This window comes from Muntiacus reevesi, chromosome 2 (assembly GCF_963930625.1).
Source record: "Muntiacus reevesi chromosome 2, mMunRee1.1, whole genome shotgun sequence".
NCBI lineage: Eukaryota > Metazoa > Chordata > Mammalia > Artiodactyla > Cervidae > Muntiacus > Muntiacus reevesi.
In genome coordinates, this window is record NC_089250.1 from 179067232 (window position 1) to 179085808 (window position 18577).

At 37.8% G+C, this 18577-nt stretch overlaps 1 protein-coding gene across 1 annotated transcript in view; it reads left to right on the forward strand.

Moving 5' to 3' along the window:
• Positions 1-18577, forward strand: part of LOC136160330 (cytochrome P450 3A24-like) — a 56070-nt gene that overhangs the window by 26008 nt on the left and 11485 nt on the right. Inside the window, exons 5-9 of the mRNA XM_065923836.1 lie at positions 3068-3181; positions 3432-3520; positions 7291-7439; positions 14956-15083; positions 16181-16247. Coding sequence (XP_065779908.1) covers positions 3068-3181; positions 3432-3520; positions 7291-7439; positions 14956-15083; positions 16181-16247 — 547 coding nt within the window. The remainder of the gene's footprint in view (positions 1-3067; positions 3182-3431; positions 3521-7290; positions 7440-14955; positions 15084-16180; positions 16248-18577) is intronic.

Genomic DNA, 18577 nt, shown 5'->3' on the forward strand with positions numbered 1-18577 from the left:
GTTTTACATTTAAGCCTATGATCCATTTTATGTTGGGTTTTTTTTTTATGTTAGGTTTTGTGTAATGTATGAGGTTCTCTCTCTCTCTCTCTCTTTTTTTTTTTTTCTAAATGTCTGATTTGTTCCAGCACCTTTTATGGAAAGACTGTCCATTTAAAATAACTTATTTATTTAGTATTTATTCACTTTACTTTTTGCTGCCCTGGGTCTTCATCGCTGTGCTCGGGCCTGAGCCTGGCAGTGTGCGGGTGTGTGGCTGCAGAGGTTAGCTGTGGACAGGTGTGCCAGTGCAGTCGAGGGACAGTAGTCAGGACTGGCTTTCGGGTCTTAAAGCATCAGCGGTGGCACTAGCTGGGCAGCTCGAGTGGGGTTGGAAGCAGTAGGGTAGGACTCACACAACTGCCTTAACACCATGAATGTTGAATTAAAGGTGGCTGACTGATCAGTTGATTGGGAGAAAGACTACATGCTCTGGTCAGTTTCAGTGGGGTCAGAAGCTGCACATGGCTCTTCCTTTCCCTTTCCTGCCCCTTCCCTCCCCTCTCCTTCCCCTGCCTGCCATCTCTTCCTGGACAATGTAGTCCTAAACCCAAAGGTGGGCCACAGAAGGTGGGCAGCCCCACACATCAGGTGGGGCCAGAGAAGGAGGACTGTGGCTCCAAGTCAGAGACCGAGTAGGGAGGGGAGGGTGTCCACAGGGATGGTAGCCAGGCACGGGTGAGGGAACCCAAAATACTTGTGGGGGTAGCCTGTAGGGTGAGGGGGCATTGTGAGTGGAAACGGATGGATCATGGATTGGGTCCATAAAGGAGGATTGATCAAGTAATACAGAAAGGATGATGGGAACCAGCATTCTCACTGTTGAAGAAGTCATAGGTTCAGAGACTGAGAAACTAGACTAAACCCTGTGAAGTCACCGACTGAATTACCCACGTAAATTCATGCTTTTCTGTGTAGATAGATAACAGGCCAGATGATATAGACAGATGACAGATAGATGCAGATATAGACAGATAGAGGTGTGTGTGTGTGTGTGTGTGTGTGTGTGTGTGTGTGTGTGTGTGTGTAGCTACAAAAGCACATAATACCTACTGCTTTTCACTGATGTAGTATAGACATCTGAGCAGCTGCAGGGGTCTGGGATGGGATTTTGCACATGCCCAGCCAAGAAGATCGGGGCTGGCAGCCGGTGTGGATCCTGGGTCTCAGGGCATCACTGGCTGGTGCAGCTCTATTGAGGGTGGAAGGGAAAGACAGGGCTCAGGCAATTGGAGTCTGCTAATGTAGAACCCTGGGGAGTGATCAGCACCAAAATTTTCAGAAGTTTTTCAATGACTATGCTGGCAGTTGGTTTCATCATAGCAAAGTTTCTGGGGTTTTCTGCAGAGCAGGATACAGAGAACCATAGTCACACCTACTGCGTGGTTGACACTGGTAGTCCCTGCCCTTCTTCTTTGCTCTTTGTTGTCTCTAGATGTCTCAGCTCTGCTCGTCTCTGGGTGGGGTGAAAGCAAAGCAGGTCATTTGTGCAATGTTCTGAAAGGCTGGAGAAACAGGTCACTGATCCTGTTGTCTCTTTGAGTCTTTTTTTTTTTCCCAGCAAGGGAAAATGTCTCAGGCTGGGGAATTTCCTCTTGATGCTGAGCAGTGCTGACCTAGAGGAAGGGACGATGCAAACAAAATGTAGCTATGTTCTGCCCGTAGTCCGAGTCTCCGGTCGGGAAAGAAGACTCCTCGAAACAATGCAACTTGCAATAGGGGAATTTATTACTGACTCGAGCCAGGGCCTCCCGCCCTCACCAAGGGTGTGAGGACGAAAGGCCCCGAGCCCCAGTTCTGTCGGGTATTTATTAGGTCAAAATAAGCAGTAGATAGTTGGCGCAATCAGATTGATTACACAGTGGGTAGTTGGCGCAAGCGGATTGGTTACACAGTTGCAAGGTAATTTTTGTTGGCCCAACGTGGGGCTTTCAGCTTTCCCCTGATAGGTTCCCTTGCTAGGCATATGTTGATTGGCTAGCTCCAGGAGGCCTGATAATTATGTTACCCCGGGAAACCAGGCCTACTCCTAATCTAGGCTGCCTGTCATGGCATTAGCCGTGACAGCCTCACAGCTATTCTCTTTGCTCTTTCTGCAAGTTATTTTCAAGTGTGCTCTGTTATATTGCTAATGCTTTTTTGACCTACTTTCATTTACTGTGAGCTGTCTAATTGTGAGACAACAAAGGCTGGAGTTTCCTACTCTGCCATCTTGGTGATGTCACCTTAGTATTTCATCATTAAAGTGATGTTAGCTGTAGGTTTTTTTGTAGATGCTATTTATCAAGCTAAAGAAATTTGTCTTTCTCATTTGTGAGTTTTGTCATGAATGAGTGTTGGCAGTATCCATTTTAAAACAAAATATAAATTTGAAAGATTGAGGAAATTTTAAAGCCGGTTGGCTTCATAAGCCTGTCCCAAGCTGAGAAACAGAGTTATCTTCTTTACCCTTCTATTTTTTTTTTGGGGGGGGGGGTGTGGAATGTAGGGGGAAATGTTTTCCTATCACTGCGTAATTTTTTCAGACTAGCAAGTAGATTCCTAATCTTTTGTGTAGATAGTACTGAAAAGCCCCGACTATGTCAGCACATTCCTTTTTCCAGTTGGTCAGTCTCTAAATATATATAAATACAGAAGTAATCTGAGGCAAAATGCAGTCTGCCAAGGCTATCTGGCTGGCTGTCACCAATCCGTTTCTTCCCCGCATAGCCTGGGAAGATGAACTCGATCTTATTCCGTTCTATCCCCTGGAAGAACCCTTTCTGTACTACATGGTCATTTGCGTTTAAAGGAGATTGGAATATGAAGGCTGGAAACACATCAAGTGGCCAAATGTCTACCACCTTCACGGGAACCTACACACTCAGGATAAATGTTTATTGTGCATCTAGCATAGGGCCTGGTACTAAGTAGACAGTCACTAAATATTTGTTGAATACATTGTTCCCAAACTATTAACAAATTTCCCACAACTGTTGAGACTTCCAACACTTAGGTAGGGTAAAACGTGTTTTGCTTTCAACTCTAGGTTTTTGGTCCACTGGGAATTATGAAAAATGCCATCACTGTGGCTGAGGATGAAGAATGGAAGAGAATACGAACATTGCTGTCTCCAACCTTCACCAGTGGGAAGCTCAAGGAGGTAAGAAAAGAAGAGGGTTTTCCACGAACAACTTAAAGAATAAGGTAGAAAATAAATTCATAGTCCCTGTCCAAGGAGTGGTGTGCCAAATTTGAGTTTCCTAAAGTAGTTTTTATCTTCATATTCTAAAAGAGAAATTGTCAGATTCAGAGTAAAATGTCACTGATGGCTTCATGCCCCTGAAAACCAGGTCCTTCTAAAACTTGAGTCTCCACATTTAACTTCCCGCGCTGTTGTGTTTTGTGTCTAGATGTTCCCTATCATTAGGCAGTATGGAGATGTGTTGGTGAGGAACCTGAGGAAGGAAGCAGAGAAAGGCACGTCCGTTGACATAAAAAAGTAAGTAGAAGTGAAGCTGCTGGTCCTCTGAGCTCCACTGAGCCCCTCTGTTGCCTGCTTTGGAGCCAAATTCCCACTGCTGAGTTACTCTAGTGACCAAATAGAAGAAGGTGTATGGTGTTACAACTCCAACTGGCCGGCCACCCAAGAATGAGTGGTGGCTCATGAAACTATCAGAAGGTATCTTCTGTATACATGCTCAGTTCAGTTCAGTTCAGTTAAGTCACTCAGTTGTGTCTGACTCTTTGCAACCCCATGAATAGCAGCATGCCAGGCCTCCCTGTCCATCACCAACTCCTGGAGTTTACTCAGACCCATGTCCATCGAGTCAGTGATGCCATCCAGCCATCTCGTCCTCTGTTGTCCCCTTCTCCTCCTGCCCCCAATCCCTCCCAGCATCAGGGTCTTCTCCAATGAGTCAACTCTTCACATGAGGTGGCCAAAGTACTGGAGTTTCAGCTTCAACATCAGTCCTTCCAGTGAACACTCAGGACTGATCTCTTTTAGGATGGACTGGTTGGATCTCCTTGCAGTCCAAGGGACTATCAAGAGTCTTCTCCAACACCACAGTCCAAAAGCAACAATTTTTTGGCGCTCAGCTTTCTTTATAGTCCAACTCTCACATCCATACATGACTACTGGAAAAACCATAGCCTTGACTAGACGGACCTTTGTTGGCAAAGTAATGTCTCTGCTTTTTAATATGCTGTCTAGGTTGGTCATAACTTTCCTTCCAAGGAGTAAGTCTTTTAATTTCATGGCTGCAATCTGTATACATGAGCCAAGGTTAACTTATCTGCTTAACTGTCACCTTGGATATTCTGAGAGACAAAAATACACAGTTTGGTCTTAAGTCAGGGAGCGTAATGCCTCCATCTTTGTTCTTTTTTTCAAGATTGCTTTGGCTATTTATGGTCTTGTATGGTTCCATATAAACTAGAACTTTTTTGTTTAGTTCTGTGAAAAGTAACACAGGTATTTTGATAGGGACTGCATTAGATCTATAGATTGTTTGGGTAATATGGACATTTTAGCAACATTAATTATTCCTTTCCATGTACATACGATACCTTTCCATTTCTTTGTATCATCTTCAATTTCCTTCATTGTTTTATAGTTTTCGTAGTATAGATCTTTCACCTCCCTGGTTTATTCCTAGGTATTTTATTATTTTTGATGTGATTTTAAACAGGATTGTTTTATTATTTTCTCTTTCTGATAGTCTTTTATTATTGTATAGAAAAGCAACAGATTTCTGCATATGAATCATGGACCTGCCACTTTACTGAATTCATTTATTTTAGTGTTTTGTAGAACTTTAGGATTGCCCATGTAAAGTATTATTTCATCTGTAAATAGTGATAGTTTTACATGTTCCCTTCCAATTTGGATGCCTTTTATTTCTTTTTCTTGTCTGATTTGTGTGGCTAGGACTTCCAATACTACATTGAATAGCAGGGGTGAGAGTGGGCATCCTTGTCTTATTCCTGATTTCAGAGAGTATGGGCACAAAAGAGACACATATCAATTGAATAAAATTAAGAACCCCAAAATAAACCCATACACTTATAGTCAATTAATCTATGATAAAGGAGGCAAGAATAAACAATGGATTAAAGACAGTCTTTTCAATAAGTGTGTTGGGGAAACTGGACAGCTACATGCAAAAGAATGAAGTTGGAACATTTTCTCACACCCTATTCAAAAACAAACTCAAAATTGGATTAAAGACCTGATTGTAAGACTGGAAACCATAAAAACATAGAAGAAACAATAGGCAGAATGCTCTTTGACATAAATCATAACTGTACATTTTTGGATTTGACTCAAGGCAAAGAAAACAAGAGCAAAAATAAACAAATGGTGCCCAATTAAACTTAAAAATCTTTTGCACAGCAAAGTAAATTATTAATAAGATGAAAAGACAACCTGGTGAGTGGATGGGAGAAAATATTTGCAAATGATATGATGATAAGAGGTTAATATCATCTTGTATATTTTTGATATATATATATATTTTTGATGTATATATATATATATTTATATATGTTTCATATATATGTTTCAAGAATATATAAATATATATATAAATGTCTCATACAAAAATATATCAATATATATTTATAATATATAATATATAAATGTCTCAAAGAAAATATATAAAAATATTTTCATATAAATGTCTAATAAAAATATATAAATGTCTCATACAACTCAAAATCTGAAAAACAAGCAACCTAATGAAGAATGGGCATAAGATCCTAATAGACATTTCTTCCATGGAAGATATACAGTTGAAAAGATGCTCAACATTGCAAATCATCAGAGAAATGCAAATCAAAATCACAAAATCACCCAACACCTGTAACAATTGCTATCATCAGAAAGTTCACAAATAGCAAATGTTGGTGAGGATGTGGAGAAAAGGGAACCCTGGTATAAGGTTGGTGGACATGTAAATTGATGTAGCCACTGTGGGAAACCATATGGAGTTTTCTCCAAAAACTAAAAAGAGAACTATTATGTGTGTGCTCAGTTGCTCAGTCCTGTCCAGCTCTTTGCAACCCCATGAGCTGTAGCCCACCAGGCTCCTCTGTCCATGGGATTTCCAAGGCAAGAATACTAGAGTGGGTAGCCATTCCCTTCTCCAGGGGATCTTCCTGACCCAGGGATCAAACCCAAATCTCCTGCATTGCAGGCAGATTCTTTACTACTGAGAGACCTGGGAAGCCCAAGCACTTTCATATGATACAGCAATTCCACCCTGGGTATATATCCAGTGAATATAAATATACTAATTTGAAAACATACATGTTTACATCAGCATTATTTACAATAGCTAAGATATGGAAGCAACCTAAGTGTCCACCAACAGATGAATGGATGAAGATGTGGCATATGTGTGCATGTATCCATACATGGACCTAGAGGGTATTATGCTAAGTGAAATAAGTTAGACAGAGAATGACAAGTATTGCATGTTATCATGTGTATGTGGAATCTAAAAATAAAATGAGTAAATATCAATATACAAAACCAAAACAGACTCACAGATGTAGAAAACAAACTGATGGTCCTCAGTGGGGAGTATGAAGGGGAGTGCAAGATAGGATAGAGGATTAAAAGGTACAAATTGCAATGTATAACATAATTGTACTACAAGGATAGATTGTACATAACAGGAATGTATTCAATATTTACTAATAATCTTAAATGGGGTATAATCTATACAAATTTAAAATTGCTCTTCTACACCAGAAACTAATGTGATATTGTATATCAGCTCTGGTTTTGCCCTAAAAGGGAATCAGCTCTGAGCACAGGTTCTGTGGTGAGGTGAGACCCAGATCAATGTCCCCTTTCTTGACTCCCCAGAAAGAGTGAATTTACTCCCTTTGTTGTGCTTATACACAGTCCATATACACCTTTTATTGCCCATACTCAAGCACACTACTGTACTTTGTCAGATTATGGGTTCTATCCCATGACTGAGCTCCTTGAGTTTGGTGGTGGGGGTGTCTCGCTTGCTTTAGTGTCCCCATCCCCCCAGCGCAGGGGCAGTTGCATCATCCACGCCTATACACACCTCAGGAGTGAGTAAGAGTAGCAGACAGTCTTCCATGATCCAGCAGGTGGTTCTGAGAGAGTGTGGCTCTTGACCTGTCTTGCCTGGGCATCTGATTTTATATGATTTTCTTGTTAACTGTGTTGTATATGGATAGTCAGCTTGTCCCGATTTTAACTGCCTATGTCTGTCTTTCTCTACTCAGTGTCTTTGGGGCCTACAGCATGGATGTAATTACTAGCACATCATTTGGAGTGAATATTGATTCCCTTGGCAACCCACAAGATCCCTTTGTGGAGAACGTCCAGAAGCTCTTAAGATTTAGTATCCTCAACCCATTTCTTCTCTCAATAGGTAAGTGTCCTACTACATTTCTTTTTCTGTATTCCTCCCTCGCTCTCTCCTTCCTTCTCATTCTTTCTTTCTCTCTTCCTTCTTTTTCACAGGTTTATTGAGATATAATTCACAAACCATCAATTTACCCACTTAAAATGTACAATTCAATGGTTTTTACAACTAAGTGTCCATCGATGAATAAATGGATAGGGAAAATGTGGTGTACACACACACACACACACACACACACACACACACACACACACACACACACACACACACCAGAATATGATTCAGCCATGAAAAGGAAGGAAATCCTGCCATTTGCAGCAATGTGGCTGGACCTCAATGGAGGGCATTATGCCCAGTGAGATAAGTCAGACAGAGAAAGGCAAATACTTACATGATGAATCAAAAGAAGAAATCCAAACTCATCAAAAAATGATGTCAAATTTTTGGTTTCCAGAGACAGAGTTTGGGAGATAGAAGAATTGGATGTTGGTAGTCAAAAGGTATAAATTTCAGCTATTACTTAAATCAATACTCCTATCAATACTCCTGGTGTAATATGCTTATAGCTATCCAGTTGTCTCAGCACCACTTGTTGAAAAGCCTATTTTGTCCCCATTGAATGGTCTTGGAAACATTTTCAATGTTCAGTTGACCACAGGCATGTGGGTTTATTTCTGGACTCAAACTTCTATTCCATGAATCTGTATGTTCATTCTTAGACCAGTACCATATTGCCTTGATTAATGTAGCTTTATGGTAAGTTTTAAAATCAGGAAAGGGGAGTCTTATAACTTTATTGTTGTTTTCAGGAATGCTTTGTCTTCTATGAGCCCCTTACAATTTCATATGAATTTAAGCTAAGATAGTCAGTTTCTTCAAAGAGGCCAGCTAGGGTTCTGATAGGGAATGTCTTGTATCTGTTGATGTGCCATCTTGACAATGTAAACGTTCTGATTCATGAATTCACTTACTTACATCTTCTTTAATTTAGTTCAGCAAGGTTTTGTGGTTTTCAGAGTATAAATTTTACATGTCTTTTATTTTATTCCTACTTATTCTATTCTTCTTGATGTTATTGTAAGTGGAATTGTTTTCTTAATGTCACTTTCATATTATTTATTGCAATGTATAGAAATACAACTGATTTTGTGTTTTGATCTTGTATCTTGAAACCCTGCTGAACTTCTTCATTTTTCTAATAGACTTTTAGTGGCTTCCTTGGGATTCCCTGTATACAAGATCATGTTATCTGATGAGTTTTAGTCTTCATTTCCTAAATGGATATATTTTGTTTAATTTTCTTGACTAATTACTTCTTGTTAGAATGTCAGGTACAGTTTTGGGTAGAGATGGTGGAAAAAGACTTCCTTGTCTTATTCTTAATCTTAGAGAAAAGCATCCAGTTTTCACTATTAAATATTAACGTTACCTATGTTTTTTTCATAGATTCCTTTTATCAGGCTGATAAACGTCCCTTCTGTTCCTGTTTGCTTAGAGCTTTTATCACAAGCGGGTATTGGATTTTGTCACATGCTTCTTATGCATCTATCAGATCATCATGTAGTCATTGTTTATTATTCTGTTGAAATGGCATATTATACAACCTTGCATTCCTGGAATAAAGTAAACTTATATATGATGTATGCATCTTTTTATATGTTAGATTCAGTGTGCTAGTATTTTGTTGAGGATTTTTGTATCCATGGTCATAAGATATATTGGTCTATAGTTTTCTTTTCCTGTTATATCTTAGTCTGTTTCTCACTCTGGGTTAATACTGGCCCTGCAGAATGACTTTCAAAGTGTTCTATCATTTTCTATTTGCTGGATGAGTTAGTGAAAATTTGGTATTAATTCTGCAATTATTTGAGTAGTATTCAGCATTAAAGCCATCAGAACCTAAGCTTTTCATTGTCAAATTGTGGGTTGTTTCTTGATTACCAAATCAAACTTTGTATTTCTTGTAGGTCTATTCACATTGTCTCTTTCTTTTTGAGTAGTTTCTTTTTAATAATTTTACAATTAATTAATTTATTTTAACTGGAGGATAAATCCTTTACAATATTGTGATGATTTTTGCCATACATCAACATGAATCAGCCACAGTTATACATGTGTCCACTCCATCCTGAACCCCCTCCCACCTCCCTCCCCCTCTGTCCCTCTGGGTTATCCCTGAGTATTGGCTTTGGGTTCCCTGCTTCATGCATTGAACTTGCACTGGTCATCTATTTTACATATGGTAATGTACATGTTTCAGTGCTATTCTCTCAAATCATCCCACCCTCACCTTTCCCCACTGAGTCCAAAAGTTTTCACTTTAGATCTGTGTCTCTTTGCTGTGCTGCAGGTAGGATCATCGGCACCGTCTTTCTAAATTCAATATATATGCGTTAATATACAGTATTTGTCTTTTCTGACTTACTTCACTTTGTATAATAGGCTCTAGGTTCATCCATCTCACTGGAATTGACTCAAATGCATTCCTTTTTTTATAACTGAGTATTATTCCATTGTGTATATGTACTGCTACTTGCTTATCTGTTCATCTGTCAATGGACATCTAGGTTCCGTCCCTGTCCTAGCTATTGTAAATAGTGCAGCAGTACATTGGGTACATGTGTCTCTTTCAATTCTGGATTCCTTGGGGTGTATGCCCAGCAGTGGGATTGCTGGGTCATATGGCAGTTTTATTCCCAGGTTTTTAAGGAATCTCTACACTTTTCTCCATAGTGGCTGTACCAGTTTGCATTTTCACCAACGCTGTAAGAGGTTTCCCTTCTCTCCACACCCTCTTCTGCATTTATTGTTTGTAGACATTTTGGTGATGGCCATTCTGACTAGTGTGAGATGATACACTAGTGTGAGCACGATTTTGATTTGTATTTCTCTAATAATGTGTGAAATTGAACATCTTTTCATGTGTTTATTAGCTATCTGTGTGTCTTCTTTGGTTAAAAGTCTATTCAGGTCTGTTGTTCACTTTTTGATTGGGTGTTTATTTTTCTGGTATTGAACTGCATGAGCTGCTTGTATATTTTGGAAATTAATTCTTTGTCAGTTGTTTTGTTTGCTATTATTTTCTCCCATTCTGAGGGCTGTCTTTTCACCATGCTTGTTTCCTTCATTGTGCAAAAGCTTTTGAGTTTAATTAGATCTCATTCATTTATTTTAGTTTTTATTTCCATTACTCTGGGAGGTGGATAGTAGAGGATCTTGATGTGATTTATGTCAGAGTGTGTTCTGCCTGAGTTTTCTTCTAGGAGTTTTATAGTTTCTGGTATAGGCCTTTAATCCATCTTATTTTTGTGTATGGTGTTAGAAAATGTTCTAGTTTCATTCTTTTACATGTAGTTTACCAGTTTTCCCAGGACCACATGTTGAAGAGACTGACTTTTCTCCATTGTATGTTTTTGTCTCCTTTGTCAAATATAATGTGTCTATACGTGCATGGATTTATCTCTGGACGTTCTATTTTGTTCAGTTCAGTTCAGTTGCTCAGTCGTGTCTGACTCTTTACGACCCCATGAATAGCAGCACGCCAGGCCTCCCTGTCCATCACCAACTCCTGGAGTTTACTCAAACTCATGTCCATTGACTCGGTGATGCCATCCAACCATCTCATCCTCTGTTGTCCCCTTCTCCGCCTGCCCTCAATCTTTCCTAGCATCAGGATCTTTTCAAATGAGTCAACTCTTCTCATCAGGTGGCCAAAGTATTGGAGTTTCAGCTTCAGCATCAGTCCTTCCAATGAACACCCAGGAATGATCTCCTTTAGGATGGACTGGTTGGATCTCCCTGCAGTCCAAGGGACTGTCAAGAGTCTTGTCCAACACCACAGTTCAAAAGCATCAATTCTTCTGCACTCAGCTTTCTTTATAGTCCAACTCTCGCATCCATACATGACCACTAGAAAAACCATAGCCTTGACTAGACGGACCTTTGTTGGCAAAATAATGTCTCTGCTTTTTAATATGCTGTCTAGGTTGGTCATAACTTTCCTTCCAAGGAGTAAGCGTCTTTTAATTTCATGGCTGCAATCACCATCTGCAGTGATTTTGGAGCCCAGAAAAATAAAATCAACCACTGTTTCCACATCTATTTCCCATGAAGTGATGGGACCAGATGCCATGATCTTAGTTTTCTGAATGTTGAGCTTTAAACCAACCTTTTCACTCTCCTCTTTCACTTTCATCAAGAGGCTCTTTAGTTCTTCTTCACTTTCTGCCCTAAGGGTGGTGACATCTGCATATCTGAGGTTATTGATATTTCTCCCGGCAATCTTGATTCCAGCTTGTGCTTCCTCCAGCCCAGCGTTTCTCATGATGTACTCTGCATATAAGTTAAATAAGCAGGGTGACAATATACAGCCTTGATGTATTCCTTTTCCTATTTGGAACCAGTCTGTTGTTCCATGTCCAGTTCTGACTGTTGCTTCCTGACCTGCGTACAGGTTTCTCAAGAGGCAGGTCAGGTGGTCTGTATTCTGGTATTTTGTTCAGTTCATCTATATTTCTGTCTTTGTGCCAGTACCATACTGTCTTGATGACTGTAGCTTTGTAGTATAGTCTGAAGTCAGGAAGGTTGATTCCTCCAGTTCCATTCTTCTTTCTTAAGATTGATTTGAAAGCATTTCCTCTAAAATCAGGAACAAGACAAGGGTTCCCCCTCTAACTACTACTATTCAACATAGTTTTGAAAGTCCTAGCAACAGCAATCAGAGAAAAAGAGATAAAAGAAATTCAGACTGGAAAAGAAAAAATACAGTTCTCACTGTTGGCAGATGACATGATCCTCTACATAGAAAGCCCTAAAGATACCATCAGAAAATTACTAGAGCTAATCAGTGAATATAGTAAAGTTGCAGGATATAAAATTAATACACAAAAATCCCTTGTATTCCTATTACTCAGCTATTAAAAAGAATGTATTTGAATCAGTTCTAATGAGGTGGATGAAACTGGAGCCTATTATACAGAATGAAGTAAATCAGAAATAAAAACACCAATACAGTATATTAATGCATATATATGGAATTTAGAAAGATGGTGACAATGACCTTATATGCAAGACAGCAAAATGGACACAGATGTAAAGAAGAGACTTTTGGACTCTGTGGGAGGAGGTGAGGGTAGGATGATTTGAGAGAATAGCATTGAAACATGTATATTATCATATGTGAAATAGATCGCCAGTCCAGGTTTGGTGCATGAGACAGGGTGCTCAGGGCTGGTCCACTTGTATGATCCTGAGGGATGAGGTGGGAGGGAGGGGTTCAGGATGGGGAACACATGTACACCCATGGCAGATTCATGTCAATGTATGGCAAAACCACTACAATATTGTAAAGTAATTAGCCTCTAATTAAAATAAATAAATAATTTTTTAAAAGATATAACCACCTGGAATATTTTCACATTTCCACCTTTATTATAGCTAAACAATAATAAAATGTAAACACAGTGAAGTACTTTGTAAATGTTAATTTTCATAGTTTGCCATAGTTTGCCAAATAATAATGCTCTACCTTTAATGTTCCTACCATTTCATTTTACTTGTTCTAACAAGTACAGAGAATGATGAATTTAACTAAGAATGATTTCAGATTAACTTCTCTGACATAAAGCACTCAACTTTTATAATATATGTAGAGCAAGTATAATAAACACTGAAATATGTAATTGCTTTTTAGGAAATATTTGTTTCCAAGTTAGATTTCAGAGTAATGTGGAAGACTAAATTATATCATTTTTAATGACTGTCAGGTAAAACTCTCAGGATCAGTAGTAGATTAAGAAATAGAAGCACAATTGCAGAAAAAAGAAAAATAAAAACTCTAAAAGCACTGTACCTTAGACTCTACCATTATTCCATAAACTACAAGAAGACAATACCATTATTACTGAAACAATATTATCAGTCATGCTTTATAATATTCCTGTATACAGCTAGTTGTACTCTGTTATAACATTTGTAAGTGTAGATTTTAATCCCAGGTGTTAGTTTTTATAATCAACACATAAATGCATATATGTTCATGTTGGGAAAAAAAAGAAATCCCTTGCATTTCTATACACTAACAATGAAAGATCAGAAAGAGAAATTAAAGAAACAATTCAATTCACCATTTCAATGAAAGTAATAAAATACTTAGAAATAAATTTACCAAAAGAAACAAAAGAGGTATATACAGAAAACTATAAAACACTTATGAAAGAAATCAGAGATAACACGAATAGGTGGAGAAATATACAACGTTTTGGGTTTGGAAGAGTCAATATAATAAAAATGAGTATACTACCCAAAGCAATCTATAGATTCAACACAATCCCTATCAAAGTACCAACAGTATTTTTCACAGAACTATAACAAATAATTTCACAATTTGTATGGAAACACAAAAGACCCCAAATAGCCAAAGCAATCTTGAGAAAGAAGTATGGAACTGGAGGAATCAACCTTCCTGTTTAATCATTTTTAATAGAGAAATTCAAATTGTCTGTTTCTTTTTTAGTTAGTTTCTTCACTTCATGTATTTTAAGAAATTTGTCCACTTCCTTTAAGTTATCTAATTTATTGGTGAACTTTGTTCCTTGTATTCCATTATGCTCTTTCTCACTTTAACGTGAATAGTAATCTCTCCTCTGTCATTGTGATGCTAGATATTTGAGCTTTTTTTCCCTCTCTTTTTTATTTTTTGGTCAATCTAGCTTAAAATTTCTTTTCAAAGAATCAGCTTTTGGTTTCATCGTATATCTGTATTGTTTTTATTCCCTATTTCATTAGTTTCTTCTCTTGTCTTTATTACTTTCCTTCTTTGTTCTAGCTTTAGCTTTAGTTTGCTCCTCTTCTTTTAGTGAGTTAGGGTGGAAAGTTAGGTTCATGACTTGAGATTTTTGTTCTTTTTAAAAGTAGACATTCATAGCCTTATAACTTTTCCATGAGCACTATTTTTCCTACATCCCATTCATTTTGGTAAGTAATGACTTCCTTTTTATTTATCTCAAAGTAATTTCTGGTTGTATTTTTTATATAGTATACAACTCATTGGTTATTTAGGAGTGTATTGTTTTTTGTATTGTTTAATTTCCATGTATTTGTGAGTTTCCCAATTTTTGTTATTGATTTTTAATTTAATTTCATTGTGGTTGAAAGACATAGACTGCTTTATTTATATCTTTGTTTTTTTGCACAAAATGGTTATTTAGAGTAGCAGATTATAGTGTGGTTTATCCAAAGAGACTCTAATCCAATGATAAAAGACTATGAAGTTCAGGAATGTAATTCTGTTTCCTTGATCATTCCAAAAGTCATATGGGACCACTGATTTCACTACTATAGTGATGGCCCCTGTAAGTGGACTTGGCCTTGCTCAGTCATTGGCTTGGAAGTCTGAGCAAAGGTCATAGAGGGAGTGACTCTTGTATCTGACCCTGGTATCTTCCTGATTGATAGAGCAAATTATACTTGCTGTGTAATTTTTGAATTTTCACTGTGCTTTTCCTTTCTCTTCTCTGTACAGTACTCTTTCCATTCCTTATCCCAATTCTTGAAGTATTAAATATCACCATATTTCCAAGAAGTGTTGTGAATTTTTTCACAAAATCAATAAATAGGATAAAAGAAAGTCGCCTCAAAGATAATCAAAAGGTAAAATCTGGTGGTGGTTACATGAGGGTGTTCACGTTTTGAAAATTTGTTAACCTGTATATATATGATTTGTGTACTTCTCTGCATTTTTTAAAAGTTAGGTCGAGAAATATAGATTTTAGAACTGGGGAGTTATTAATAGATCATTTTGGAGAGATGAGAAAGGTGGAAGTTGGGGAAGAAATAAAAAATGAGCCAGAGAGTTTAAGTTTAATAGTAGGCATGCATATTAGTATGCATTGCATAAATATTATTGAGATAAAAGTGTTACCACTTCCATTCAATAAATTGTTAAAGGATAACAATTACTGTTTGAGAATGATTTTACCAATATTATAATATATATATTATATAACATGTGGGGACATGTTATATTGGTAAAGAATCACTCTGATTCCAAGACTCCTATTTTATAGATTGTGTTATGAATGGAAAGCCCCATCAAGCAGCTGGTGGAGTGAATTCTGTATTAAATTGGAGCCCTCTCCTAGTCTGGCGTGGGCAGGCATCCTCTGAGCCATGAGGCTGCAAGCTCATTAACACAGGTTTGCTTCCATGAAGCCTGGAGGCCAGCACAAGGATGTCTGCAGGTCAGGGGGATGAGGGTTTTGTACCCAGGATGTTACTGAAGATTGTATAGAGTTTTAAGAGGGCCAAGGCTTTGAAGATGCTTCCAAAAACACTGCCAATGAACTTTGCAAATGTGAGGGGATTAATTTATGTGATCATTCATTAAGAATTAAAATTGGAAGGAAAAAAAGGATCAAAATCATGGACTTTTCCTGAGAAAACAGGTGTGACAGGATAGACCAGAGGCAACTCTTTGGCAAAAATGCTATTTCAAAAACCAGAGAAACCAAAGACCAGGGAGAGTGAGGACCAGAAAGCAGTTGGATTGATGGCTGGATTTCTCTCTGGGAAATATCACACTCTCCAAGGTCTGTAGGTGAATGTCAGTTCATTATCTCACATAATACTAGCCAGAATTCTAATTTTTAATGGGCCATATTCTCAGGAAAGAGGTTAAATACTGCACTCTTGATTTGTCTATGACTTACAAGTAACTTTCTAACATAGAAATTTCTTTCTGCTTACAGCCACATGTGGACTTTCTTCAGCTGATGATTAATTCCCAGAATTCCAAAGAAACAGACAATCATAAAGGTAATCAAGGAGAGCTTCAGAGGGGCCACAGTGGGGAGACACAGAGGTAGGGGGCAGTTCTGAAAATGTGCAGGAAGTTTTCTAGGCAGATAGGAATTTCTGCCAAATTGAAGAAAGACACTCATGCAGAAAGAGAGTAGCTGTCGTACTTCCTAGAAGTTTGCAGGCACAACTTTGTTCAGAGCTTGAAGGGCAAGTGTAACAGGATGTCATGCCCAGAAGTCAGTTATGAAATGGATCACAACAGCTGAACTTCTGGGGAGCTTGGTTCCAATATCAATTCTCAGGCTCCTCCAGACCCACCAAGTCAGAACCTCTGTTTAGATATTTGCATCAAGGCTTCATTCCTTCATTCATCAGGGGGCACATTGCCCCAGTGTTGGTGACCTTAACTTGGAACACTTTTAAACTTGTGTTCACTGGCTTATTCTACTGTAAAGTGCAATTGTTTTTCCCTTTGTTATAAACAGGTAATTTCTGGGAGAAGCCTTTGAGACTGTAAATATTCTGTTCCTCTTCAAATTGTCACCCACTGGTTTTATCATTCATGGATGGTTTTTGACTGAAACCATTGTTACTATGATGGTTACAACATGATGTCTTTCTAAACCCATATTCTTCTGTATTTATGAGCTGATGTTCTTTCATAGGGAGAGCTCTCCATTCTCCCCCAGTCATTTATTTATTTATATCAGTATATCTCATGTATAACTAACTTACTCTCTCACATCACTCTTCATTTTGATTTTCAAATTCTCTCAGGTTTGTCCACTGGAACCCTTTCAAGTAGGCTCCTATACATATATATATATATATATATATATATATATTACTTTTTTTCTCCTGAAACATTTTTTCAATAGGCTATTTTTAGCAGAAATTAAAAAGCAAAATTGAATGGATAATAAAGAGTTTCCCAATATACATTCTGCCCCCCACCTACATATAGCCTTCCTCAATATCAGAACCCCATACTTGAGTGATACACTTGTTATAATCAATGAGCCTAAACTGATATATTATTATCACCCAAAGACAATAGCTCACACCTGGGTCCAATCTTGACATTGTACATTCTATGGCTTTTGATCAATGTTTAATGATGTGTGTCCACCACTGTCATATACAGAGTATCCTGTATCTTTTTATCATTTTCCAAGAACTTCCTCACTTCCTAATGCAAGACATTCCGGCTTTCTCTTCTATTTTCCCTGGAATAAGCCATTTCTCTAAGAAATTCAGGTTCCATTTAGTGAGAAATGGTATTTAGAATCCAAAATCTGGGTTCTAGGAATGCTCATTGCTACCAGGGTTTTTTTGTTTTGTTTTTTGTTTTTTTTCTTCCAGATCCTCTCAGTCAACAACTTTCAGAATACCAACTATTTTTACACAGTGATGTAAAAATTAAAAAAAAAAAAAAAAGATTTCTGTATCTACTCCAAAACGCTGATACAAACCAGCTCTCTCTCTCACACAAAAAGACCCTGGTGTTTTAATTCCATTACATGCATACTCCTAAATGGTTAATTTGAACCCATCAAGGGATTGATAACTATCTCACAAAAGTCTGGAATTTTATAAAATTTGTTCTTGAAAGCAGGTATAAACCTACTTCAGCACACTCTAAGTATATCTATAACTGTGGACACCTACTTCTATCATTCTATCTATCTATCTATTATCATCTATCATTTTTTAAGTACATGATTCAATACAGCTTTCTGTGATGAAGGAAATAACCTGTATCTGTTCAGTTCAATATAGTAATCACTAGAAGTAAGTGTCTACTGAGGACATGGCATGTGGCCAGTGCCCCTAGAACCTGAATGCTAAATTGCATTTAATTTTAATCAACTAAAATTTGAATAGTCACATATTAGACAGCACAGCTCTAGACTTTTGAGTATTATGGGGCTTATCTTAACTGGGGAGACTATTTGATGGCTGAATTTATCCACAATATCATCACAGATATCATCATTGGAGAATTACAACCTTCTAGACCTTTATTATACTCATTTTATATTACTTTTATTATTAATTTCTTGGTTGGAGCAGGTACCATATAGAGTTGAGTGCTCTAAGTAACAAATGTCCTACTACACCCATCAAATAGCTGAGAGCCTGAGCATACTTGGTCTCTTCAGAGAAAATGAAATTGGAGACCAGTGTATAATCACAGGGCTGTTTGGTAAGCATAAAGAAGAGCAGAGAGGGGGATGTATACTTAGAGGATGACCGTCAGACTAGGATGAATCAGGATTGCTAATTCTACTCTCTGGATCTTATTTTTCTAATTTTCACATTGGGCTATATCCTTCCATGGATGC